The sequence below is a fragment of the Polychytrium aggregatum genome (genome assembly GCF_025602895.1).
Source record: "Polychytrium aggregatum strain JEL109 chromosome Unknown BJ171scaffold_47, whole genome shotgun sequence".
Lineage (NCBI taxonomy): Eukaryota > Fungi > Chytridiomycota > Chytridiomycetes > Polychytriales > Polychytrium > Polychytrium aggregatum.
Genome location: NW_026516249.1, coordinates 272,453 through 297,522, shown reverse-complemented (window position 1 = coordinate 297,522; position 25,070 = coordinate 272,453). Strand labels below are relative to the sequence as shown.

The window sequence follows — 25,070 nt, the reverse complement described above, 5'->3', positions numbered from 1 at the left end:
AGGAACATTCTTCGGGCTTGAGCGACTGATATCACTGGCATCCGTGCGGTCAGTCCCGCGGCGTGTGTGGGAGCGTGGGATGCATGGAATCCTGGGTCACTCTGTGGTCGAGCCCGTTGATGGAACATTCGATGATCGAAATGGGGTGCACAGTTTCATAGAGTGAGACGGTGTAATTGGAAGTCACGGGGTTTCGTGGTGTAGTTGGTTATCACGTGAGTCTAACACACTCAAGGTCTCCGGTTCGATCCCGGACGAAACCATTCTCTCGCTCCGCTAGCTCAGTTGGTTAGAGCGTGGTGCTAATAACGCCAAGGTCACAGGTTCGATCCCTGTGCGGAGCATTTTTGCTTCCCTTCTCTGTTTTCACTCCATTCCATCCATGTTTCCCATCCATTTTGATTGCCACACTCATTCCACTGCTGTTTTCACATTCCTACTCTTGTTCTCTGTCTTCCTTCGTTCCTCCGTCTCTCATCGATCATCATCTACTCGCTCACGCTCGTGTCTCCCATCTGCCACAGCCTTGATCCATCTCACTGCACTTCATCCAGGCTCTCCACACCGACACCACTGCACAGACACCATCCACAGTCACGGCGAATGGCATTTCATGATGCACCAAGATTGTCAGGCATCAATCGATTGAACAACCCTGTCCTGGTCCCCGTTGCCACTCGCATCGTCTGATTGTTGTCACACTCCAAGCCATATCCTGCCCACTCGTGTTGTATTCCATTCACTCCTTCACGTCAGTCTGATCCCTGTCGTTTATCTTGACGGTCTTTGTCTCGTCAGTCGTGGCTCGCTGGTCCAGCAACTCATGTTGGTGTCTTCCCACCAGATTGTCTGAGAATACATTTTCTCACTCCAATATCATCCTCGCTGTCGCCAATGGCCATTGCCATCATCAGCTGAAACCAAACCTGAGTGCACATCCTGTCCCCCAAGCGAGGCAGTACTCCAATTCATCCAGATCAGACATGCATCAGTCGAGCCATGCTACTACCTTTCCAATGTCCCGCCCCCACTATCGCCTTTGCACATTCTCACGCCGTGCTCACCATTGTGCAAACGCCTCTATCCGGCGGTTTAGTTTTGAATGAGGTGCGGTCAAAGCGATTTATTCAAGTTTTTCCAAAGGTTCAGCATTAGAAAGAGACCAATATAGCCATAGTACTCGCACGAGAAAGCATTTTGGTGCTGCTTCAGAGCCAGGATAGAGTAAGTTTGAAAGCAGATCGTATAGTAGGCATAAAAGAAGCACATTTGAATGCAACGGCCCAAAGGACCAGCCACGGCAACATGCTTCAGAGCATAGAATAGCGCCAAATGTTCAGACAGATCGATTGAAATAGAGATATACGGATCGATAGACAGACCGATAGACAGACAGACAAACAGGGACAAAGGGACAACCCATTACCCTGGGGGCTATCAAAAGCTCTGGCTGGCATCTTGCGGAAGCTTTACAGAAACAAAGTCTTCCACGATGGTTTCGAATGCAAGCGAGTTTACTTGCTGGTGGGGTTGCCAAGGTAGTCCTGGCCGAAGCAGTAGTAATCGGGAGGACCGTTGGGGTTGAGGGCCCAGTAGGGCATCAGAAAACCGCCGATCTGGTTGCCATCTTCATCAGTCTGGGTGAAGAGCAGCTGGAGGATACCAAGAATGGTGGCGCCGATGCCGACTCCAGAGTCGAGAGCAACGGACAGGACAAAGTTGTACTTTTTCCACCACTCGTTCCTGTAGCGGAAGACCCAGTACTGAGACACAAAGGCGACGATGAGCGGGGTGACGAGGATGCCGGTGTTGCCGCTCTGGGGACCGCCCCAGTTGGCCATGATGGGGATGTTGACCAAGTGCCAGTAGGGGTGCTTGTAGAGCTTGTTGCCGAGCCAGGGGATAACAGGGGCCAGCAAGCCAACGGGGAAGGCCCAGAGGATGTTGTGGTAGAGAGCGCCGGCACCAAAGAACCGGGTCGGGGCCACGGCTCCCCAAATCGTGCCAGCAGAGTAGAACACACCGTAGCCAGCAGCCTGCCAGTCACCCTTGCCAAAGAGAGGCGAGACAACAAAGGCTGTAGCGACAGGAACACAGACAAAGGCAGACAGAATGCAGCCGATGAGCTGGCCGGCAACCATGGCCTGGGGAGGCACTTTCATGTAGTGGCCAATCTTGAGATCACCGAGCAGGAGCTGGGCCTGGATCATGGTGTTGTAGCCGAGCGACTTGAAGGACATGACGGGCACAAGCTCACCAGGGACGATCAAACCCATGACAAACTCGGTCAGGACGTTGAGACCCACATACTGTCCCGAGATGGCAGTGATGGTGGTGAGAGGAATGACAAAGATGACGCCGATGGTGATGGCCAGGATGATGCCCCACCATTCGAGCTTGTATGGGGTGGCAAGGCCGACGTAGAACATGAGTGCAGTGGAGACCAAGAAGATGGCAAGGTAGGTCACGTTGCTGACTTCGGGGTAGGCAGCCATGAGCTTGTTGTGGATATCCTGGTGCTCGGGGTCCTCCTTGAGCTGCTTGAGAGCAACGCGGGTCTGGCGGATAATGTCCTTGCCGTACCAGAGAGCGACGTGGGTGACGGACGAGGCAATGGTGATGAAGGAGGCGGCGTAGACCAAAATAAAGGACATGCCGAGGTGGATGGGGGCAGCCGAGGCGTACTTGACGGGATCAAGCTCAAAGGTGGTGGGGTCGAGCAGGATGCGGCCGCTGAGGCGCTGGCCGAGGTTGGAGCCGTTGAAAAGACCATTCTGGTTGAGGTTGCCGCAACCATAGGGACCGGGATGTTTGCAGCCAATGGCCTGGGCATCCCAAAGGTTGTTGGCATAGGCGATGGGAACAATGATCCAGGACCAGAGAATATACCCAATGAAGCCAATGATGTTGGCCCACAGAGGAGTCGTCATGGGAGCCCAGGCACCGTTGAACTGGGACCAGTCGAGACTGACGGTAAGGATGCCGACACCCTGGCTAGCCGAGCCAAAGATATTGACGAGACTGCCGGCAGATCCAAAGAAGCAGAGGATGCACACCATCTGGATGGCTGGAGCGATGAAGCCGGGAATCAGGTAGTAGACAATGGTGATAACGAAGGCAATCCAGAAAAACTTGAAGCGGGAGGTCTTGTATCTCGGCGGAGCATCGTTCTTGTCGGTGACTTCGTCGTGGAAAGAGGCAAAGAGGGCGAGGATACCCAGGTTGCCGGGCCAGTACATGGCTGGGGGCTTGATCAAAAAGTCACGGGCCATGCCGGCGAGGCCGAGGCCGAGGCACTGGGTGGCAATGATCCAGAGAATGGACTGCCAGACGGTGATGTTGGTGTCGCCAAGGTACTGCGGAGCGACCTGACCAACGACGTTGTCGATGCCATAGGGGGTGCCGGTGTTGGACATGATGTAGATCAGGACGTGCTCCTTGATGGAGAAGGGGCCGGGGTTGAGCGAGTTCTCGACTCCAAAGAGCTTAAAGCGGACATCGGGCACAAACTTGGCAAAGAGAATACCGAGGGGATAGGAGCAGATCTGGGTGGTGCGAGACGGGTGAAGAGCAGGGCAGGGAATGGCATAGGGTGAGTGTGGGAAAGCCAAAGTCGATCAGGCACGAATCAGCCACGCGGCGATGAATGACTGCAGCTCGAATGAGACAAATCGGTGCTCGACCAACCAACGAGATCGGCCATAGAGAGATCGGGTAGGGCACCAGCGTTCAAGAGTCATGGCTAGGCAGCGCACGGACCATCAGCGCAGACGTGTACATGTGGACCATGCGTATGCATGGCTCTACTTACCACCGAGACATAGGCAGGGACACCAAAGGCGTTGGTACGGAAGGAGAGCACCGTGTTCACGACCGAGGTCAGAACGAAAAAGAAGGTCGACAGAAACAGGGCACGGACAGTAAAGCACGGGGTCGACGGATCGTCGGTGTTGGCGACGATGGCGCTGACTTGAGCATATGCGTTGTGGGCGTCGAGCTGCTCAACATCATCCGAATCGATGGTGGAGATGCCGAGGACCTCCTTCTCTTCGGTGTCGAGCTTGGGGGTGGTGGGGTGGTGCACCTTCTTTTGGGGAGCGGCGGCGGCTTCATCAGCCATCTTTGCGAACTGCCTGTGGGAACTGGCAAGAAGATCAAGCTGCGATGGGTTGGGAAGGAGGGGCGGCAAGCAGACGGTATTTATGCCTCGCCGAAGGAGGGGGCACGGCTGGGGCGCGAAGCTGAGGGGAAGGAGCTGAGCAGCGGCTGGGCAGCGAAGACGTCAGCCCCGCTGAAAGGCGCGCCTCATGGTGGAGGGGGTTCGTGAGATGGCTGCTGTCGTTGAGGGAACACAGCCGACACATGGCCGAGAAGGCAAGGGACAGGGGCGAGCCAGTCCGAGGCGGGTGGAAGGACAAGACACCCCGACGGGTGGACGAGCCATGTGTACAGATAAGGGGCGGGCGGCATGGCGGGCGCGCGCGTCGAGGAAGCGCATTGGGCGGGAACGGCTGTGGCGATCGAGAGTGAGTTGGTGGAGGATGGTCATGTGGGAGGAGAAAGCGACCCGATGCCACTATCGTCGAGAGTGCATGCGATGGCAACGGGGTGGGGAGGAGTACTTGCCTGGGCAGTCAAAGAGGTACACCAGCGACACAACGAGCAACTCCCTTGGGCCAGGAGCAGGAACTACTCGATGATGCAAGCGAACAAGATGACAGGCGCATTCGAGGAAAAACTGCCGGGCAGCAAGCCGGCCGTGGCATCGAAGGCGGGGGAGACAAAGTGGGGGGCCTTCGGGGTGGAGCGCAAGACGGATTGGATGAGTTACATGAGTTGCATGAGTTGCATGAGCTGCACGATTTGCAGAAGCCACCCAAGAAATCGACAGCCCAACAGCCGGGCCCACGGGAGCGCGTGGGAATGGACCCAAGCCCAGGCGCACGGGAGGCTGGCCAATCGGGGCGCGGGTATGACGGCGAGGCGCAGTCGATGGCGCGAACGAGCGCGGCGATTGGTCCGGCACAGTCCATTCGTGGACACAATGGGGCCCCCTGGCTGCCTTGAGACTCGAGTCAGAATTCAAGTCTTGTTCCAGTCTTGTGCAAGTCTTGTTCGCGTCCTGTCCAAGCCGAGTGCTCCCCCGCTGCCCCACCCCAGGGCTGCGTGGGTCTGGCGCACAGATCGCGCCTCTCGTATCGCCCACCGGCCGATGCAGAGCCCTGGTGACGTGCTCGCACAGCTCGAAGCCACCCCGAACGACCGGCTGTGGCTCGAGAAGAAGCAAGACAAAGCAAGCCGGGGTGCCGCCAAACAGCCCCGTGGTCGTCCTGATCACATCATTCATCCGAGGGGACCGCGCGCTGATCTCCACCCTTCCTTGCAGACCCGCAATGGATCGTCGGCCTGTCTGGGTGATGGTGATGGGCCGTTGCATCGGCTGCCCAAGTAGACACCGCACGCAGTTGCGCTGCTTGGAGCATTGCTCTTGACAGTTGAGATCCAGCGCGACATTGTTGCCGATCGGCTGCCTATTTTGTCCTGCTCGCCAGCCCAGGCTACATGGCTGCCGGCACGGATCTGCCATCGATTCTCCACCTGCTTTCGTGCCTGCGGGTAGCTACTTTTGCTCCTCCTTGCTTCCAGCCATGTGTCGGTCGGTCGGCCCTCGCATCCGTTTCGTGCCTCGTGCCTCCGCTGTTTGGCTGGGTGGGGCAGGCGTTAATGCAAGCATTGGAATGGGCGGGGAAGGCGGGTGACAGGCGATAGCCATGAGGCGGCCGCCTTCCTCTCGGCCTGTGCGAGGTGCTTAGCAAGATAGCCGCCACCACCGGGTTGGAAAGCGCTCTCCACCAAGTCACCAAGTCGCCAAATATGTCCTCGGGACTTGCAGCGAGGAGCCACCTCGAGAGGAGGACTGCCCTCGGCCGGAAGCCCCCCCCCAGCAGACTCGTTGGTCTGCCCATCCACTGCTTGGTCCCTCGCCGCCGCATGGACCAGGCCAACTTGCTCGGCTTGGTCTGCTCAGTCAGCGCAATCTGCTTGGTTCATTCGGTCGGCCTCTCGGCGGCTTCGTCCATAGATAGCTTCTTCACGACGATAGTGATGTCGCCACCGACGCCTTCCCCCTTGGGATGTGAATCGCCGGCGTGCTCCTGCTTCGGCGTCGTTCTTGGGTGGTTTTGTTGCTCCATCGACCCCGATCGGTATGTTGCTCACTCTTTGGATGGTGCCGTCGCCACACAACCGACGGCATAGCAAGCCGCCCATCTTGCAACTGGGATCGGAGTGGGCGTCATCCAATCTTGGACAGACTCGGTCGGCGTCGACTCTGTGTGGTCCAGTTTGGTCGTAGCTGCTTTCGAAGCACTGTGCCCTGTCCGTTGATGCTGTGAGCATATGCCGGACCACGATGCCTCACGATGGAAAGCGGCAAGCGGACTCGTCGACTTGGAGCAGTATTTGTCCCGGGAGCGCAATCCGTTGAATTCCCAGCGGTAGTGGGCCGACATTGGGCAGCTTTGGTCACAACCGGGTGGGAGCGCCTGCGACTTGCGGAGTGTCCACCATCCTATGGGACCGCCACAGGCTCTCCAGTTCGAGGAAACGTCTTCTTTGGAGGGCTGATTTGGCAGCTATCTCGCAGCATAGGGATCGGTGAGTGACAGTGAGGGTTCTGCTATTTATCCATCGAGCAGTCTCTTCAAGGTCGATGTTTGCAGCTCATAAAGAGAAACAGGACAACATCTCGAGTCCCGCATGCCACATAGTTCTGTTTCGAACCACCACGACCAGCTGCCGATGGGGACTGGCATTATGGTTTTTTGAGAGTGCCTCGTAGACGCAAGGGAAGGAATACGCTTCAAGGCGGTGGTTGATTCAAGAAGAGCGGAACCTGGCCATCCCGGTTCGTTCTGATCAATCTATATAACCGACTGGGGCCATTTCAGCTTGCCGTGGGGTCTTGGCATCCAGCCTTGGCATCCGTGCTTGGCGTGGGACTCGCCAGTGTCGATCGGCGCTCGCACTCCCTGTCCTGCGTCTTGCTCCTCATACTGGGCATGTTCTCTTGCCCTGGCTTGCAGCGACTGTATCTGCGGCGACTTGCTGGTCCTCGTCGTGCCCACCTGCGCGATGCATATCCCTGCTCACACCGGACGCCACAGGGACACCCCTGCTCAAGTATTGCCATCCGCGAATGATGTGTCCTGGTTCAAAATTGGTACATTCTATTTTTAGACCTGATTTCGAGCTCTCACATCGGGCCGTTGGGCGGCAGCATGCTTCGCTACTCTCTCCCTCTTTCGCCTCCTCACCGCCAACACCGTCCCGACGCTGCCCGTCATGTCGCCGCCATGGTCCGATTCCCGCTGCTCCATGCTCGAGACGATCTCGCCTCTGATCGTCGACTTTCTCGATGTGCGCGATTGGACTCGACTTTGCGCCACATCCAAGGACACCCGAAAACGTCTATCGAGCCCGTTCTTCTGGAAGATTTTGTTCCAGGAAATCCTGGGTCTGCCCGCTGCAGCCGTCGATGGAGACCATCGCCAAATCGCAGCAGCGGCCTTCTCGTTCTTGCACCGATCCCGCCCTGACCCTTATGCCATCGAGCAGCGTCTCTGGGGCGCCGTAAGCCGATCGCGGCGGTTGTGGAGGCAGGTTCGGCAGCTCAGTCTCATCCACAGAGCTGTCCTGTTTGAGCGGTGGCCACACACCGGCCAGCTCGCCCGACCAGAATCCAAGGACCTGGAGGACTGGATCGTGGACAGAACCTTGCCGGACTCGATTGGTGTGCAGGATCTGGATTCCTTCGAGATGTTCCAGGATCAGATCTGTATCGGCCTGCCCGAGACCGCCTGCTTCTGGAGGCCGCTGGCCCTCACGCTGCAGGGGTACCAAAGTCACAGCCTCCCGCTTGCGTTCGGGTGCTTGCTCGACACTCTCAAGTCGCTCGACATCCACGGCGCCGACATTGTGCGCTTTCCCGAATCGTTCTTGCGGTACGGGCAGTCGAGCGCCAGCCTGGGCTTGCTTGGGACCCGAGGATCGCTTTCGTCCGTGTGCCTTCAGCAGAGCGCAGAGCCGGTCTGCGACAAGTCTGTGGTCGCCACAACGAAAAGCTCGTCTCGGATCGGTTCCCACACCCGATCTGCGTCAATCCCACGGGCAGTCTCGCCGCCACCATTCCCACCGCTCTCGCAGCTCCAGCTCTCAAAGTGTCGCTTGCTTGTCGATCTAGAATGTGTCCGCCCCCTCGTCAACCTCACCACCCTCTCGATTTCCGAGTGCCCGCATCTTCACAGCCTTGCACCGCTCTCGAGTCTGTCGCGGCTCCGCTATCTGCAAATCGTCTCGTGCCCGCTCATCAGCAACATCGAACCGCTTGCCTCGCTCCAGCAGCTGCAGCATCTGGGCCTCTCCCGCTGCCATGCTGTCCGCTCTTTCCGACCCCTGGCGCTTCTTGGCCGGCTCGGATCACTCGACCTCAGCGGCTGTATCGGCCTGGAGTCACTGGACGACCTCTCGAGTCTCGTTCGACTGGCTCGACTCGACGTGAGCTCGTGCCCGTCTCTGACCTCGCTCGACTCCCTCGACCGGCTCGCCAGTCTTACCTCCCTCACCATTAGCGGCTGCCGGCAAATCCCCTCCCTCAGTCCCGTGGCAGCTCTGCGCAAACTCAAGACGCTGTCTGCGAGCGACTGCGTCCTGATTGAGTCGCTGGAGCCCCTCCATGATCTCCCGGGGCTCGATCAGCTCTTTGTCTGCCAGAGCCATCCTGGTGCTGGCCTGCACACGGCCGTTGCCGCCATGGAGTCTCATCGAGCCATCAACGCACTCACGCCCACATGGATCATGTTTCAATGTGCGGAAGTCTATGGGCATCCAGACCCCGGACGACAGTAGCCATGTCCGAATGCAGCACGGGCGACTGCTGGTACACCGGGACCAAGGGCGAGACTACCACAACGAAACCACCATTGCGAGGAGCTCAACGGTGGCAGTATGTCGGACGCTCTTCACATCCCGCTCGCATGCTTCTTGCTTGAATATACGCATGCGTTCGTCTCCCGTCGATTGACACTGATCGTGTTGAAAATGAATCGACAGCATGACGGGTCGAGTTCATATGCGATGGAGGAGACAGCCTGCACGATAGCAAACTGCGGACAGGAGGGTGCTCAGAAGTGTGTGTGTTGGATTCTTGTATGTATATATGTATGTACGTATGTTTTGCGTGTATGCGCAGGTGGATAGGTGGGCGGTTATGGATCGATACCATCCTGGTGCTGGTGCTGGTGCCGGTACTGATAGACGGGGAAGAGCGTCTGGCTCGATCGAGCCGAGGCTGCAGGTTCGGCGTCGCCAGAGCTGACAGACCAACGAAAGCTTGACTCGGGGTGCGTTGGTGGAATGATATCGGGAGTGATTCCGACGGTGGATGCTCCAGAGCCGTCCCGGGGGAGAGGTGGCAGGGGAATCTGGGGGGCGGGATGCCGGTCCGTGGGCTGGGTCGATTGCGGAAGCGACATGGGAGCGATGGCATCCAGCTGAGGTGCAGTCGCGGGCGAGGACGATTGGAATACATACGGAGGTGGATCCACATATGATAACGACAGAGGAGGCAGGCGCAGAATCGCACCAAAGCCAGGGTTGTCGCCGTGCTGTGTAGAGACAGGGGCATATGCGTTGACGGGGCCTCGACGCATCGGGGTCCAGCCGGCACCAGCATCAGAGTCGCTGGTGACGTCGGCGGCCGAAGTAGCCTGGTGGTTGCGGTTGTAGTTGCGGCGGTAGCAAAACAGAGCAATGACCCCTGCCACCAAAACTCCTGGCAAAGAGACACACCGCCGATGAGATGCCGAATCGGGTCGAATCGGGTCGAGTCCAGTTCAGACCAGTGTGCGACAGACGTCTGATGATATACACATGCATCGTTTGGCCTACCTGCGGCAGTCGAGATTCCGGCGATCAGACCCACGGGAGGACTCTGAATGTCGGGAGGAGGCTGGACAGTAGCGGTGGGGGAGACCGTGCCCGAAGAAAGAGAAGCAGAATTGCTGGACGCCGAGGTCTGCGTGACCGATGCGACTGACGATGACGAGGTGCTGGCAAAGGTCTGGTTCGGGAATGTGGACGAGATGACGACGTTTGGGTTGTTGAGCCTGGCGCCGCCTACGTAAGAGTTGAGGGCTTGCTCATCGGCACTGACACCAAGGACGCACTGGTCGCGAACATAGTCGGATCGGACAAAGTGGCAAGTGTTGCAGCGTGGATCGGAGCAGGCAAAGAGTTCCAGGTAATGGCTGGTTGGGTTGAGAAGTGAGAGGCCGTATGCCGAGCCGTTGATATGTGTGCAGGTTGGATAGACCGGGAAGCGGTAGACCTCGTAGAGAATAGAACAGGTGGCGTCGTTGGAGGCGTATGTATAATAGAGAAAGTACGGTGTGTTGAGATGAGGGTCCCAGGTGCTGGAGATCAAGGAAGAGGGATGATGGTGATGTTGAGAATGAGCAAACGACGGACGGAAGATAGAAGGGAGCTGGATGAGAGGGCGCTCATCAAACGAGAGTGTGGCGGGATGGCAGCCGCATGAACTGCTGCAAGGCGTCGGCGATGGGTGCCAAGGGGTCGGCGATGGCTGGGAGACTGGGTCGCAAATGCTCGGGGAGACAAAATCATGGGCGGGGGAGATTATTGGCACAAAGAGAGGCCAGCGATGCCGCAGCAAGCAGGCGGGCCATACCTTGGGCTGGTGTAGTCCTGGGTGCTCAAGACGGTCCGTAGAGCACTGTTGCAGCTCAGCGACGATGTTGTTTTAAGGGAGCCATCGAGCTTGCAGCCTTTCTTGCATGCAGCATCGGACCCACAGGAGTAGAAATCCAAGTTCTTGGAGGTCGGATTGCGGGTGATGTAGGAGCACACCGTGGGCGAGCTCTGCTTGCTGCAGAGGCAGCGGTTGGTGAGGAGCAACGAATCGCCCAGGTTCGACAGAAGCTCGGAAGGCGTCGCAGCACTGAGGCAGCTGACGGGGGCATAGGTGCTCGTGTATGAGACGAACCACTGGAGCGAGTTGGGCTGGATGGGGACGAGGGCAGAGGCCATTGGTGAGGGAGGGGGGCGGATCTGGTCAGGGTCCAGGTGCAGGCCAAGGGAGAATGAATTGGGCCGATGGATGGATGGGTGGGCCGATGGATCGATGGGTCGGTGAAGGAATGGCCAGGGGTGGAGTGCCTGCAGGAACGGCGGGGCGGCAAAGGGCGATGAAGAAGGAACCAAAGGCGAGACGGCGCGGCCGTGGTGGCGATGGCAAGAGGGGCGAGCGACCCAGCCGGCCGGCAAGCAGATGGATATGCAAGGATTTGACGGAATGGATTTGGCTGCATGAATGCGTTGAGGGCTGCACATGGAGGGGAATCACAGTTCCAGGTGCCTCACCCCACGGCCTCTGCAAGCGGACATGGCTCAATGGCAATCAACCGATGCAATCAACCAATGCAATCAACCGATGCAATCAGTACAATCTCGTTCGAATGAGGGAATCAGCACCAGACGCCTCCAAAGACCGATCCCGAGATCCAGGTGCCCTCGTTGTCCTGGTGCCATCGCTGTCCTGGTGCCGTGGTGGTTGTCTCGCTGAGAATGCGATGGGACAGGCAGTCCGGCCCTTCTCATCCCTTCCTTGGCTCGGCCGGTTGGTCCGATACCTGCGTCTGCCACATTGTGTTGGCGTGTTGCGCCTTTTGGCTTCTCTGCGCCATGTCTGCTCCGTCGGCCCCGCCTTTGGTTTCGTCGTCCCGCCTTTGGCTCGGGCTGGGATGACCCCCAGCACCAATCGCCCACACCAGCGGCGTCCGGCAGGATCCCTCCTCTGCCCAAGCAGCCGCCAGAGACCGTCGACCACGGCAAGCAACCGCACCGCGGGAGACGATCGGCCTTGCTGGTCACCGGGGGGTCACTTTGGCCAGAGTAACACTGCCAGGCCGCTGCCAGCGGGGGAGGGTGGCGGATCGTGTTGGGCGGCCGCGAGTGATCGACTGTGTTGAAATGAGGCGAGTCTGCTGAATTGAATCGACGGTGGTGAATATCGCTCGACAGTGGTGAATATCGCTCGACAGTGGTGAATATCGCTCGACGGCCAAAGAGCCGCTTCACCGTCCATGTCTATCAACAACAAGCACCAGTGGCACTCCTTTGGCAATCGAGAGCCAGGCTCCATCAAGCATTGACTGCAGCCAAGACGGGCATTAACCAGCCATCGATTTCAGTCAAACTTGCTCTGTCCGAACGCAGGCTGGGTGGTGTCGCTGTCCCCGAGTCGTCAAGGGCCAACTGGCCCGGTGCGACAAGTGAGCCGGACAATGTCGCAGCGCCGGTCCACCGAATCCAGAGCACTCTTTCGTGTTGCCCATCCCACGAGAGCCACCGTGGCCCCACTGCACTGCATCAACTGGGTCAACTGCATGGGCTGTCTCGGTTGTGCCCGTCAATCCCATCTGCACATCAGTCGTATCGGCAGTTCCTCACCACTCACCCGCATGCCCGCCTGGTCGCTGGGCTCGGCTCCCTCCCCCCGATATACGGGCCAGCCTTCGTCCCTCGCCCGCCGTCGCCCGAGCCAACTCTTCTTCCTTTCCAATCCCCTGGTCCACCGGCCAGTCTTCTCCGCCTCGCTCCCCGGCTGCACTTATATCCGTCGCCTGGTCCATCCCCCGTTCTTGCCTCCCCCTCCCTTTGCATCCGTATCTGTCGCCGTGCACCCTTCCTTGCCTCACCAACTCTGTCCCCTGGCGCCATGAACGACATTGACTACCACACCTGTCTGGTGGTGCAGTACGCCATCATCAGCTTGGCCATCCTCAACCATCTCTTCAACATGCAGTTTTTCTTGCGGCGCTTCATCTCCCGCAAGAACCGCAGCTGGTTCAACTACCTCTTCTTTGTCATGATCTTCCTGGCACGTACCGCTCCCTCTTCCCGCGCTGCTGCTCCATCCGTCCGCATCCACCGCCAGACTGCAGTTGGGTGCCCGTGGCTCTCCTTATCGTCAGGGCTAACCAGGGCTGTCCCTCGGCTGCTCGCTCGTCCGCCGTGCTGCATCTGGATCCACAGGTCACTCCCTTTGCCATGTCCGTCACCGCCGCTCTGGTGCCCTTCCAGACCCTGGTCCTCAACGGCAGTCAGGATCCGTACACTGTCAGTATCTGTATGGTTGCTCTTGGCAGACCCGCCTTACCGAGTCTCAGGATGCCGTCGTCCTCTTGATGTCTCGATCCAAGAGGAAGGCAAGCTTGCTCGAATGCCTGCCTGCCCCCCAGTCGCTCTGCCAAGTGGCCCACCAGCGCCCCTCTGACCCATTTCGGCTCTCCAGAATGTAGTCTTTGGTCTCCTGATCCGGCTGCTGAGCATCTCCATCACGCTCTACGAAGTCGTCACCATCTACTTCTCGTACCGCAGTCTCAAACTGCTGCAGCCCATCCTGGGCTTCTCGAACTCGTGGGTGAGTCCTATGGCCGTCCGCGTTCCCTGTTCCGCCTGCTCGTCTGCATTCCCTGTTCCGACGGTCACATTGCCCAGACCAAAGGAAGCTTTCCGGCACTGTGGTGGTCGCCCGGCGATCCCATGCCGTGCTCTATGCTCCAATTCGCTCGCCGATTCATCCTTCTCGCGTATTCACTATTCTCACGGATTCATCATTCTCGTGCCTGGCTCCTCTTCCATCCAGGACTATCTCGCCCACGGTATCAATCTTTTGCTTGCCGTGCTCTTCCTTCTTGCGACCCAAGTCACCACCCTCTCGAGCTGGAGACGAGTCGCCCAGTTCGTCTATGCCATGTCGACCTACGTTGCGTGGCTCATAAGCACAACCATCATGATCAAGGAGCTCGACAAGTGGAAGAACTATCTGGGTCAGGTACCCGATAACGCCAGCATCCACAGCAACCTGCTCAAGCCCTCGACCATCTCCTCTGTCCGCAAGGTGCGGATTACCTACTACTCCCAGCTGCTCATCTGGTAAGCATCTCGGGATAGCAAGAGGCGCATGGCTCCCTTATCTCGATCGATCTCGCATCTGTCGTCGCCTGTCTGGTGCATCATCGACTGTCGCTGCCGCGGCCCACCAACACCCAAACTCCGATTTGCCATGAATCGCCATGAATCGCCATGAATCGCCGTGCTCATGCGCCTGGCCCTCCTTCCTCCCTGCTTGCCTTTCATTGATCTGCCCTGCAGCTTCCTGGGCACCGTCTGTCTCGGCGTCAGCACCGTCTTGACCGACATCACCCCGAATCTCGCCCTCGGCATCGTCCGTGCGGGAACCCTCTTCTCGGCCTCGTATGACACCCTCGCTCTCGTGATGATGTACGAAATCCTGCCTGAAAAGGTCAAGCGAGACCCCACCAAGAGCGGATTTGCTTCCCGCGCAACGGCGACCAACATCAACCGAAACGACGCCGTCGCCCGCTCCCGCATGTCGTTCTCAGAGGAAGACTCGTCCGACTCGACGTGTCCCCACAGCACCCGTTCCGTCGACGACATTGTCAAGGCTCCCTGAACATCATAACCACCACCATCATCCTCACATCTGCACTGACCTCACGCCTCTCACCATTGACGGCTGTGTGAGTAGCCCACTCCCGCCGTCTCCTCTCATATCGCCATTGCCAAAACACAAACCGGTCGCCTGTTTGCTTTCTCCATTTTTGTTGTTGCTGCTTCTGTAGCCTGGGCTCTCAACCAGGTCGAACGGTTGCTTGTTTTCTGCTTGCCAACCCCCTCCCCCTGCATCGCTCCGTACAAGAGCTGCCCCCGATGCCCAAATACATCCCTGAACTCTCTCTGGCTTTTTCATCGACATGTGCTGGTGGGATCGCGGAACTGTTGCCGATCCATGCATTGAGGATCCAGGGGCCTCAGTGAGTGGAATGGCTGCCCATTTCACCATGTGCGTGAGTGGCGATGGAGCGGGTTGCTGTTCAAAGCCGTGTGCTGTCCGGGTGTGGGCGGTTCGCCGGTGTCTGGGCAGGAAAGGTGGTGTCGTTGGGCTGAAGCAATCATGACGAGCCGCCGTGGACATGTCAAGGACGGGAGCGACGGGAGCGACAGGCGGGGCCAATGGTGAGTTGAGCCGAGCGAGGAACAGGACGGATAGCGGACAGGGTCGGGATGCAGAGACAAGGGGAATCCAGTCCAGGCATCGAGGGGGGGAGGGTCGAGGGTCAAGGCATCCCCTGGCTGTCGGCGTGGGTGCCAACAAAAGGGACAGCCGCGATGGCCGATTCCGCCATCGCGCTCGCTCCTCGTCGAAAATGCACTCCATCAAGAGACTTTTGGTCCTGCTCGCTGCCTGCTTTGTTGTCCTGGCGTCCCTTGGTATGCTCTCCTCGCCCTGTGCCCTGGCGACGACCGATGGATGGATAGACGGACGGACGGATGGATGGATGGATGGATCGATAGATCGACGGATGGATGAATGGATGAACGGGCCGAGGCAGGAATCGATAGATGGGATGCTCCAAGTCGCGCGTGATTCAGCGCAGATGGCCCCCAGTCCAACGATGCGTGTTTTGATGCACGATGGCAAGATTCCCCTCGACATTTGCCCACCGACCACACACCACCCGGGCTCGGCCCTCGATCTGCTGAATGGCCACTGCAGCCGCCTGGTCCAACGCGGCATCGATGCTGGCTGCGTCTACCGAGGCATCAGGCTCCATCCCCTCGCAATCTATATCCAAGTTATTCGCGCGAGGCATATCGGGGGGAAAGCACTCGCTAGCCCACTCGGAATCAACTAAACGGTTCGCCGGAGACGGTCGCCGGCACGGTGGAGAGATGTAGTTTTGGTGGATCAAGATGATGACTGCCGATTTCGACACGGCTCACTCGATCTTGCCCACACGCTGGCTCCGATTGCTGGCACAATCCCCCCCCCATTTCCAACGAGCCACTCTCTCCGCCACTGTCCCGATGAATCTCGTCGCTGACCTGATGAATCCCAGCCTCCACACACTTCCTGCCGACTCTGCTGACTCTGCTCTCGTGCATTCGCAGTGGCCGCTCAGAAACAGAAGGTCACCGACAAGGGAAATGAAGAGTTCCTCCGCTTGATGCGAGCCCAGGTCGCCAAGGCCGGCGTCGAAAAGACCTCGGATCTTGTCTTCAAGGCTGTCGTTACTGGCGAGAAGGGTGCGTATCTTGCTGTGCCAACCCGAGCCACTGGATTGCGCTGTCCTCCCACTCTGGCGATTCTGGCGATCCTGACAGTGCTGACAATGTTCTCCGTGGCTTCTGCTGCTGCAGGCCTCACCTATGTCTCGGGCCAACATTCCAACATCGATATCTTTGTCGCCAACAAGGGCACCCAGAAGCACACCATCTTTGGCGTCTTTGCCTCCCTCACCAACTCGGGCGACTACAACAAAGTTGTCCGCAACGTACGTCCTTCCACACCACACCATCTTTCGGGGCAGTGCCTCGCACCGGGGACGCTGGATCCGACTTTCGTTCATAGCGTGTGGCAGCCCGCACCTTCATCGCAATCACCAGTGTGGGCACATCGGCAGGCGCCTGTCTGACCCTGCTTTTGCTGCCTCGATCCGACGGCGCTATACCAGTTGACCTTGGCCGGCTACCAGATCCCTCTGAAGGCAGGCTCCAACCTCACCTTCACTTACCCCTTCTCCATCGAGACCGAGGCCATGGAGCTTGGATACGTCCTCTATGTTGACTACTACGACTCGGTAAGCGGCCTGGCTGGTCGTGGCTGCTGGCGGACTCTGCCTTGATCCCATCCGTGTCCGTGTCGGAGGAGTCAGCGTTGTAGGCACTGTCCAACAGCAGGGGCATTCCAGTCCAAGGCATCCGCGTTTGCCAACACATCCCTTACCCGCATATCCCATAGGAGGAGATTCCCCACCGCATCGTTGCCTTCAGCACCCCCGTCAAGGTTGTTTTCGGCGACAGTCTCTTTGATTTGCAGAGGTAAGAGAATGGCAGAGTCGTTTTGGCTGAGCCCCGGATGACCCTGGCTGCGAGCTCCTCTTTGTGCGTGTGTGCCGTGCAAGGGGATCTTGGCTGCCGTTGCTGACGCCGACATTATTCTCCAGCCTCTCCATCATCATCGTTATTGGAGGCCTCATCGCCGGTGGCGTGTACCTCTCCAACACCAGCACTGTTGCCAAGGTGAGTCGGATGGCACTGTGTCCCACACGGACAGAGTCATGGAAGGGAAGGGACTCTCCGAGCAATCGCCAAATGGCCCAACTCCTGCCACCATTCGACGGCGCTCGTCAAATCAGCAAATCGCGATCAATCCTGACCCACAATTCCCGTCGATTTTGCCTGTTTCGCAGACCGTCAAGAAGGAAAAGGCTGCCCTGCCCTCGCGCGAAGAGGTCGAGCTGAAGCGCTCCCAGCTCAACGAGGACTGGATTCCCGAGCACGTCCTGAAGGCCGAGAAGGCCAAGGGAAAGAAAAAGGCCCAATAAACCCGCCGCGCCGCTCCCGATGCACGCACGGCTATTGCAGGACCTTTGGATCTTGTCCATCTTCCCCACTGCACCCTCACCTCATCCTCCCTCCACTGCGCTCTTTCCTGCCTCCGCTCTCCTCCGTGTCCATGATCCCTCAGGCCCCGATATTGGCCACCTGCTCTCTTTCCTTTGGGGTCGCACCTGCGTTCCCAAGGTGAGGAAGCCCGCAGCCCACGCCTCCTAGCTGGGAGGTGTTCCACCTCCATTGTTCTTTCCGTACTTTTCCATGTGCATGATCCAGGATCTTTGTCCGCGGTGCTTCCTCTGGTTCCTGATCACATTCTTCCCTCCCCCTCAGTTCGTGATCGATCATTACTTTTTCCATTTTCTCTCTCTCTCTCTCTCGTTGCTGTTACTGCCGCCTCTTTGCTCTTTATTCGGATGATTACATCCCTTCAATACAGCTTGATGGCAGAGCTGAGATTATGGACATGCTGGGGGGGGGGTTCCTTCGGTGAAGTTGGCTTTTGCATTGAAGTCAGTGAGACAAGTGCAGTAAGGAATCGAGAGGCTGGAAGAAATGCGACAGAAGAGATTTTGCACATGAGCATAGTGCCGAAAAGCCAAGCGACTCGAGAAGGCCGAGTATCTTGATCGATACACCATGGAACTGTTCAGAGCGTCGAGTGAATGCACACACTCCCACATCGAGGGAATGCACACACTCACACATCGAGGGCTTGATGCATAGCCCTTGCCTTGCTGCCATGACGCATTGCCAAAGGCAATCACCAAATCGGTCCGTATCGGGGCGTGCTTCAGGACGGCCTTGCTCACTGGGGTCTACGGATCAGCAGACCTCTGAAGCCAGAATGGGGAACTGTCCCATTCCTTCATGGATCCGACTGTATCGAGCGGTCTTCAGCCCAGCACGGCTCCCAGTCCAGGGATGGCTCCCAGCCATTGTCCCGCCGTTTGGCGCCATTTTGTCATTCCCTTGGCATATGAAACGGTCGAACCTCCGGCCTCATCCCTTCGTTCATCTGGCGGTATTATCATCTTTCTCAACACACCTCCACTCCTTACTACAGGCACTGCTTCCGTGTTACCGCGCCTGACTTCTCCAACATCATATTTGCAAGACCACAGCCGTATCAAGGCACGATGTTTGGTGCGAATCCCAATAAAATTGTTATCAGATCAGCGTCTTCCAGTGGTCTCGAAACTGAAGGACTCGAAACTCAGGGTATCGAAACTCGACCATTCTTGGTTCCACAAGACGCCTGGAATACCATGATTTCCATCACCGAAGAAAATATGGCCAAAGTTCAAGCCATAAGGAACGAAATTAGCGCCATGCATATCACGGTTCAAACTCTTTCCGCTCGTTATTCTCCTCCCTCCCTTGATGATCGTTCCAATCAAGTAACCGACTCCCAACCCGAAACTCCAAGGGCCCAAGCTCCTTCTTGCGTTCAGGACATGACAGTACCTTTAAAGTTCCCTCCCAGAAAAGTTCTCCGGCGAGGATCCAGATCAATTTCCGTCGTTTGCAAATTACCTCCGCGTGCTGTTTCGGAACCATTCTAGATCGTTTTGTGACGACTTGTCCAAGATATCCTATGCTCTTACCTACCTATCCGGCTCCGCCCGTAGATATTGCAATGTCCATATGGAAGAGCCGTATTTCTTCTCACGCTCTTTTGACGATTTCCTTGCTGAGCTCGGGCGCATTTTTGGTCGACCCATGGATCCAGATGTCGCCTTCTGCAAATTAGAATCCCTTCGCCAAACCACATCCGTGGATCGTTTTGCCGCCGAGTTCCGAACTCTTTCCCGAGCGGCGAAGATCACCGACCTCACCGCGATCCAATCCTATTTTCTCAAGGGACTCAAGCCCCCTGTCCGAGCTCGCATTCGTATGAGAGACAATGTTGCGAATACGTTCGAGACACTCGTCGACCTGGCCATTCGGTTGGACTCCCAAATCATGATAGAGTTGTCTGAAGATCGTCACGATCGATCCCATCGGGGAACAGACAGGCACATCTGATTTTCCCAATCGGCCCCTCAAGCCGTTCCAAGGTTCTTCATTTAGGAGTCGCCGAGCCGGCCGAACAAATCCCCAAGAGAAATCGGGGGGGGGACATAATGTTCCTTTGAGATCTCTTGGAGGAAGTCGCTCCCCCTTGCTTAGCGGTTGAGCTGGAGAAGCGTCGGGGTCCGTCATATGGTGGCCAGAGTCAGCTGTTCGTTAACTACCGGAATAGCGTGTTAATAATGACATGTGAAATGAACTTTCGAAAATATGAACAAAACAGGCTCGGGCAGGTCTCAGAGGCTCACAAAGGCATTGTCATTCTGAGAACGCCCCCAGAATCGTCGGCGCTCGACCCGTTCATCTGCCAAGGTAGACAGGCTATAAATGTGGAGTTGTCAGTCGAGTCGAGGATGAGGATAAGCAAGCATGATTGACTCACCAGGATGACGACGGGTCTTTGGGGCTCATGGGTCCAAAACACGATTCTTCCTGTTGTTGTGAAGGAGTACTTCTCCCAGTCTCCAATAATATGATCTGGGATTTTAAATGTGTGACCATTGTGACAGATCCACCTTGGATGCTTTTGGCATCGTACTAGCTCCTCATAAGCGCGACGGTTGGAGACGGATTCGAGATTGATGTGGAGTTCATGGCAACGATACCAGCCGTCTCGATGGGGGATCCAGAAGATTTGGTTACCATAGTAGTCACGAGACAGGATTGAGTTGCCGTCGGGGATGATGGAGACGGAGTGAACTCTGCTCAAGGGACCATCCAGGGTTTGCTTCAACTGGCCCGTGGTGGTATCCCACACCTTGATCGTCTTATCACTCGAGCCGGAGGTAATCCACTCGCCGTCGAGTGAGATCGCCACGGAGTCCACTTTTTTTGTATGTCCCTCGAGGGTGTGCTTCAGCTGGCCCGTGGAAGAATCCCATACCTTGATCGTTTTATCACTCGAGCCAGAGATAATCAACTTGCCATCGGCGGATATAGCAACGGACAACACACTGTCTGTGTGTCCCTCCAGGGTCTGCTTCAACTGGCCCGTGGTGGCATCCCACACCTTGATCGTCTTATCACTCGAGCCCGAGGTAATACACTCGCCGTCGAGTGAGATCGCCACGGAGTTTGCTTCTCTTGTGTGTCCCTCGAGGGTGTGCTTCACCTGGCCCGTGGTGGCATCCCACACTTTGACAGTGTTGTCACCAGAACCAGAGACAATCCACTTGCCATCGGCGGAAATTGCGATGGAGTACACATACCATACGTGATTTCTTAGGGTGTGTTTCACCTTGCCAGTGGTCACATCCCATACCTTGATGGTCTCATCCCGCGAGCCGGAGGCAATCCACTTGCCATCAGGCGATATCGCCATAGAATTCACTTCCCTTATGTGATCCTTGAGAGTTTGCTTCAGCTGGCCCGTGGCAGAATCCCACACCTTGACGTTTCCGTCACCTGAGCCAGAGACGATCCACTTGCCATCGGGTGAGATTGCCACAGAGTTCACATCGTTCATGTGTCCAGTAATTGTCATCACACACGGATCCCAGGTGGGTGCTGGACCGGCTGTGACCAGGAACGGGATCTTGTCCTCGAGCTGGTCGGCATATGTCTTGTAGATCACCGTCTCCTTCGGTGTGAATGCATACCCCGAGTTGTACACCTGTGGTGCACTCTTGATGATCGGATCGGCAAACTCGCGGATGAATCGATACGTGTCCTTGACCAGTTCCTTCGTGGTGTCATCGACGATGGTGCTGGGTGCCTTGGCGACCACTCCTCGCAGCACAGCCAGTTGCTCGATGATCGGCTTGACCACATGTGTGAGTGACCCACACTCGAGCCAGAAGAACACATGCGTCTTGACGAACCGAGTGAGCACCGCTGCCACATCGACCATCTCGGTCGACTGCCACACCGGACTCGACTCGGCCACTCCTTCCACACACCACACAAAGTGTGTGATCCAGTGGGCGACGCTGTATCGCTGCGACGGTGTGATCTTGGCTGCGACCCTGTCCTCGAGGTCAGCGATCTTGTCGTGGAACTCGTAGATATCGCAGATGTTGATCACTGGCTCGTGCGAGAGGATCACTCCGAGACATCCCTTGGCAAACACCGTGTGGAACGAGCCCGACACATGCCACCGATGGCCAGTCGATGCATCGCCGAGGAGATAGTCCGCCACCGACTTGTGGTTGAACTTGACCTCGTTGTTGGTGGACTGGCTGCCTCGGGGATCCAGTCCATTGGCGCCAGGATCGAGGACCAGACTGAGGCTCTTGAGACACTCGCGAACGACGCCGATCTCGAGTCCAAACACATCGGCGATGATCTGCGGGGTCAGGATCGACTGGGCCGTGGCGATTGCCGACACCACCGTGACCAGCTCGGCCGGGTGGCTCGACTGCGAGTGGATCTTGGCGAATGTCTTGTGGTACAGCTGGCCGATATCGGCGGCGCTGTCGTTGATGTCCTTGATCGTGGCGAGTGTCACTGGGCCGTCCGTGGATGCTGCGTCGACGGTGTTGAGGAGCAGGTTGATCCACACGAATGTCTTGGACTGGTCCAGCAGGATGGCGACTGCCTCGGTGCGGTCCGAGTCACTGAGAGTGTCATACGCTCGCAGTCGGTGGCGGATGAACACCTCGAGGTCACGGACGTTCTCCTCGCTCGAGGGTTCGATTGTCTTGGTCGGGACTCCATCGAATGCTGCCTTGATGTCCTCTTCGGGACGGGATGTCAGCAGCAACTTGAGCCATGGACGGGTCTTGTTCAGTTCGACGAACCGCACGGCAAGCAGACTGAGCAGCTGGTCGCGCGGAGAACACTCGTCGAGTGCATCCACCAGGATCATCACCGATCCCTTGGGTCTGTAGTCGCCGATGGCTTCGAGTGGATCGGAAATCACGGCCTTGAACAGATCGGGGATACTCATCTTGTCGAGACTGTCCTTGGTGTGGCCAGCCTCGAGCAGCTTGCGGCCAATCGGCGAGTGCCACTTGCACAGACCATATGCGATGGTGTTTAACACCACTCGTGGATCGCTCTTGCGGATGTCGTTGTACTTGAGGAACAGCGCCGACACCAGCTGGTTGCTGGCTGTGAGGATGTTGGCGATCTGGGCGGCAGCAACAGACTTGCCCACACCAGCAACGGCATTGACCCACAGGACAGTGTCGGTGGTGTCCTGGTTGACCCACTCGGTAGTCTGGTCGAACAGCCACTGGCGGGTTCCCTCGACATACAGATCCTCGAGTGCTCTTCTGTCGGAAGTGGAGTCGACTGGATCGAGGAGGGATCGCAAGAGCGAATCCTGTTCAGCAGTGAGCTGGATGGGACTATCCTTGTGGTATGTTGCTCCTTGGACTGCTGCCGTCTTGGTCTTGGTGATCAGGTTTCGGATACTGGGGACGAGTCTGTGGATCGATGGCTCAGTTCAGTCATTCGTCTCCATCGGCCGTGAGTCTGGGTAAATCGGCAGTGGGTGGATGGCTGTGTTCCGGCGTGATGGTGTCGATGTGCTCCCCAAACGATCGCATATCGGACAGTCTGACCGTCAAAGCGCCAAGTGGTGCTCACCTTCTGAGAGCACTGATATCCGCGGCGTCGAGAGCCTGGAGTTTCATCAGCTCCTTGAATGTTTGCTGGATGGTCATTGGTCGTCCATCGAAAAGCGGGGACTTCCTGTGGATCGGGGTGCATTTTGGGAAGTCCTCCACAGGTGGAAAGTACTTGATCGACGCCATTCTGCCGTCGATGGTCTGCACCGACGACCATATGAGAACTGGTTGGACGATGACAGGGTGGTCGGTGCCGGCAGTGTCCTTCATCCGCTTGAGGGCGTGCTGGATCTATTGTTGAGCATGAAACATGGTTGATGCGAATATTGACCCCGATATGGCCAGCTTCTGTTCTATGCACAACTTGGATTTGGATTTCACATTACCTCGAGTAGCTGGTTGTCATCCTTGACATGGGCTTCGACGGTGCGCCTCAAACCCTCCTCCGAGAGCAACACCACGATCACACTTGACTGATACAGTCCACTGATGAAGCCCTGCTCGAAATCGTCGCTGTTGCAGAGACAGAGGCTGTCGATGTTCGGATGGAGGGCTGTCTCGTTCCGACCGTGGGCTGTCAGAGTTCCATGAAGAGCAGTGGCTTTGTCGGCCTCGCTCCTGACTCGATAGCTGGTTGTGGGTTAGCACTGATTGCCACAATGAGGCGGTGCTCGGCGAGATGCTCGGTTTCGTACTCACCTGATGAACACATCGTGGACATCATAGTCCAGCTGACACCTCCATCCTTCAGTTGGGATTGCGGGTGTGTAATGTTGAGGGCGCATATCCGGGGTCGCTGGATTGATTTCGGTGTTGGGTTCGGCCGTGGATGAAGGCATTGAGGAATGTGGTTGCTGGCGATGCTGCTCCTGGGCTCTTCGGACCCGAATCTTGCCTCCTAAATCGAGGTCCACCTCTTGCATGTCTGCCTCCGACATGCCGAGGATCTGATTGACCTGAATGTTAGCCCAGCGCCACCAGAGCAGATGTCTCATGGCTTCTGTGATGTGGCCACTCCAAACTCACCAGGGCGGCATCGTCAATGCCGTTTGCGAGGAGGTTGTACTTATATCGGAGCAGCTCGGCTTGTTCGAGGAAGTGGTCGAAGGGGCCGTCCATCTCTGCAGCCACACGGAACAGGCGGGTCTCTGGGGTCGGTGAGTAAGTCTGTTCTGTCGAGACACGTCTGCCAGAATCGTCTGGTGGATTGAGAAAGGCAGGACCAAATCGAACCACAGGAGTTGGCTTGTCCACGCCCTCGATCCAAGACGGAGGTGATTGGTCCAGGACGATTCGAAGGCGCCATGACATTTGATGTCGTTGCTTGACGCTGCTCATGGTCATGGAGGTGTGATCAAGCCATGACGGAGCCATGATTGTCTTGGTGCCGAGATTGCTGCCTATGGCGATGGATGGAGCATCGTGCATCCGAGAAGAATGGAATCGGGCCGGTGTCTGACTCGATCCATGATGAATGCGACCATCTCAGCAACTCGTTGGGATCAGGAACGAACTTGCAAGCAACAGACCCGTTGTCGACTGTTTCCCCGGGCCACATAAAACAGACTGAGTATTCAACAACGGAGACATACTCCTGACCGAAGGATGCACGCCCCCGTCAGCACAGTCCTGACATCGGAATGCGTACCTCAGGGAACTGGATGTCGGGTTTCGGATGAGCCTCGCGGGTGGGAGCCAGTCACTTCCCCAAAGGCAGCTCGACAGTGACGCTGAGACCCACATCCCGTTCAGGCTGCCAACTCTCCACTGCGAGCCGTCCTGGTGCACATCTTGTCGAGGTAGACGCAGGGTGGCTTCTGGACGGCTTGGCTGATCGTTAGGCCCCCATACAGCCGCTTGGTGGACTCGGCCTCGCTAATGAATCGATGATAAGAAATCGACGTGGTCAGAGCCGCTGCCACACATCAGCATCAGCTGTGCTTGGCCAGGAAGGACACGAAATAGAGCAGAATATGTAGAGTC

General features: G+C 57.3%; 6 protein-coding genes and 2 non-coding genes across 8 annotated transcripts; 6 read left to right on the top strand and 2 right to left on the bottom strand.

Moving 5' to 3' along the window:
• Positions 1-189: 189 nt before the first annotated feature.
• BJ171DRAFT_t263 lies at positions 190-263 on the top strand. Its single transcript has one exon. It is a non-coding gene; the product is annotated as a tRNA-Val (tRNA).
• Positions 264-270: 7 nt separating this feature from the next.
• BJ171DRAFT_t264 lies at positions 271-344 on the top strand. The gene has a single exon. It is a non-coding gene; the product is annotated as a tRNA-Ile (tRNA).
• A 763-nt stretch (positions 345-1,107) lies between these two features.
• On the bottom strand, positions 1,108-4,491 carry BJ171DRAFT_602451 (OPT oligopeptide transporter protein-domain-containing protein). Its single transcript, XM_053115148.1, has 2 exons — positions 3,812-4,491; positions 1,108-3,545 (listed from the first exon to the last, which is right to left on the bottom strand). The coding sequence occupies exons 1-2, from the start codon at positions 4,118-4,120 to the stop codon at positions 1,515-1,517; spliced, it is 2,340 nt and encodes a 779-aa protein (XP_052962891.1). The 5' UTR covers positions 4,121-4,491; the 3' UTR covers positions 1,108-1,514.
• Positions 4,469-5,452, top strand: BJ171DRAFT_478167 (uncharacterized protein; the record flags this gene model as incomplete). The annotated part of the gene is made up of 3 exons (XM_053108904.1): positions 4,469-4,526; positions 4,635-4,970; positions 5,184-5,452. 3 exons carry the CDS (start codon positions 4,469-4,471, stop codon positions 5,450-5,452), a joined length of 663 nt encoding a protein of 220 aa, XP_052962890.1.
• A 1,495-nt stretch (positions 5,453-6,947) lies between these two features.
• BJ171DRAFT_521650 (uncharacterized protein) lies at positions 6,948-9,074 on the top strand. Its single transcript, XM_053112502.1, has one exon. The coding sequence runs from the start codon at positions 7,345-7,347 to the stop codon at positions 8,905-8,907; it is 1,563 nt and encodes a 520-aa protein (XP_052962889.1). The 5' UTR covers positions 6,948-7,344; the 3' UTR covers positions 8,908-9,074.
• A 107-nt stretch (positions 9,075-9,181) lies between these two features.
• BJ171DRAFT_521647 (uncharacterized protein) lies at positions 9,182-11,713 on the bottom strand. The gene is made up of 3 exons (XM_053112501.1): positions 10,748-11,713; positions 9,949-10,472; positions 9,182-9,832 (listed from the first exon to the last, which is right to left on the bottom strand). Exons 1-3 carry the CDS (start codon positions 11,407-11,409, stop codon positions 9,267-9,269), a joined length of 1,752 nt encoding a protein of 583 aa, XP_052962888.1. The 5' UTR covers positions 11,410-11,713; the 3' UTR covers positions 9,182-9,266.
• A 789-nt stretch (positions 11,714-12,502) lies between these two features.
• Positions 12,503-14,847, top strand: BJ171DRAFT_521645 (uncharacterized protein). The gene is made up of 5 exons (XM_053112500.1): positions 12,503-12,958; positions 13,114-13,197; positions 13,373-13,501; positions 13,727-14,016; positions 14,236-14,847. Exons 1-5 carry the CDS (start codon positions 12,797-12,799, stop codon positions 14,555-14,557), a joined length of 987 nt encoding a protein of 328 aa, XP_052962887.1. The 5' UTR covers positions 12,503-12,796; the 3' UTR covers positions 14,558-14,847.
• A 453-nt stretch (positions 14,848-15,300) lies between these two features.
• On the top strand, positions 15,301-17,958 carry BJ171DRAFT_521642 (uncharacterized protein). The gene is made up of 7 exons (XM_053112499.1): positions 15,301-15,375; positions 16,057-16,191; positions 16,306-16,439; positions 16,620-16,745; positions 16,907-16,986; positions 17,112-17,187; positions 17,358-17,958. The coding sequence occupies exons 1-7, from the start codon at positions 15,312-15,314 to the stop codon at positions 17,490-17,492; spliced, it is 750 nt and encodes a 249-aa protein (XP_052962886.1). The 5' UTR covers positions 15,301-15,311; the 3' UTR covers positions 17,493-17,958.
• The last annotated feature ends 7,112 nt before the right edge of the window (positions 17,959-25,070 follow it).

What these genes read in the sequence shown, in the direction of transcription:
- BJ171DRAFT_602451 (XM_053115148.1), bottom strand. Translation starts at nt 4,120, where the DNA reads ATGGCTGATGAAGCCGCCGCCGCTCCCCAAAAGAAGGTGCACCACCCC. An exon ending in TCCCTGCCTATGTCTCGGTG is followed by an intron (nt 3,546 to 3,811) that starts GTAAGTAGAGCC and finishes CGCACCACCCAG; the next exon opens with ATCTGCTCCTATCCCCTCGG.
- BJ171DRAFT_521650 (XM_053112502.1), top strand. Translation starts at nt 7,345, where the DNA reads ATGTCGCCGCCATGGTCCGATTCCCGCTGCTCCATGCTCGAGACGATC.
- BJ171DRAFT_521647 (XM_053112501.1), bottom strand. Translation starts at nt 11,409, where the DNA reads ATGTGCAGCCCTCAACGCATTCATGCAGCCAAATCCATTCCGTCAAAT. An exon ending in CAGGACTACACCAGCCCAAG is followed by an intron (nt 10,473 to 10,747) that starts GTATGGCCCGCC and finishes CTTGATCTCCAG; the next exon opens with CACCTGGGACCCTCATCTCA. An exon ending in CGGAATCTCGACTGCCGCAG is followed by an intron (nt 9,833 to 9,948) that starts GTAGGCCAAACG and finishes TCTCTTTGCCAG; the next exon opens with GAGTTTTGGTGGCAGGGGTC.
- BJ171DRAFT_521645 (XM_053112500.1), top strand. Translation starts at nt 12,797, where the DNA reads ATGAACGACATTGACTACCACACCTGTCTGGTGGTGCAGTACGCCATC. An exon ending in GCAGTCAGGATCCGTACACT is followed by an intron (nt 13,198 to 13,372) that starts GTCAGTATCTGT and finishes TCGGCTCTCCAG; the next exon opens with AATGTAGTCTTTGGTCTCCT. An exon ending in TACTCCCAGCTGCTCATCTG is followed by an intron (nt 14,017 to 14,235) that starts GTAAGCATCTCG and finishes TCTGCCCTGCAG; the next exon opens with CTTCCTGGGCACCGTCTGTC.
- BJ171DRAFT_521642 (XM_053112499.1), top strand. Translation starts at nt 15,312, where the DNA reads ATGCACTCCATCAAGAGACTTTTGGTCCTGCTCGCTGCCTGCTTTGTT. An exon ending in TGTCGTTACTGGCGAGAAGG is followed by an intron (nt 16,192 to 16,305) that starts GTGCGTATCTTG and finishes CTGCTGCTGCAG; the next exon opens with GCCTCACCTATGTCTCGGGC. An exon ending in AGTCTCTTTGATTTGCAGAG is followed by an intron (nt 16,987 to 17,111) that starts GTAAGAGAATGG and finishes ATTATTCTCCAG; the next exon opens with CCTCTCCATCATCATCGTTA.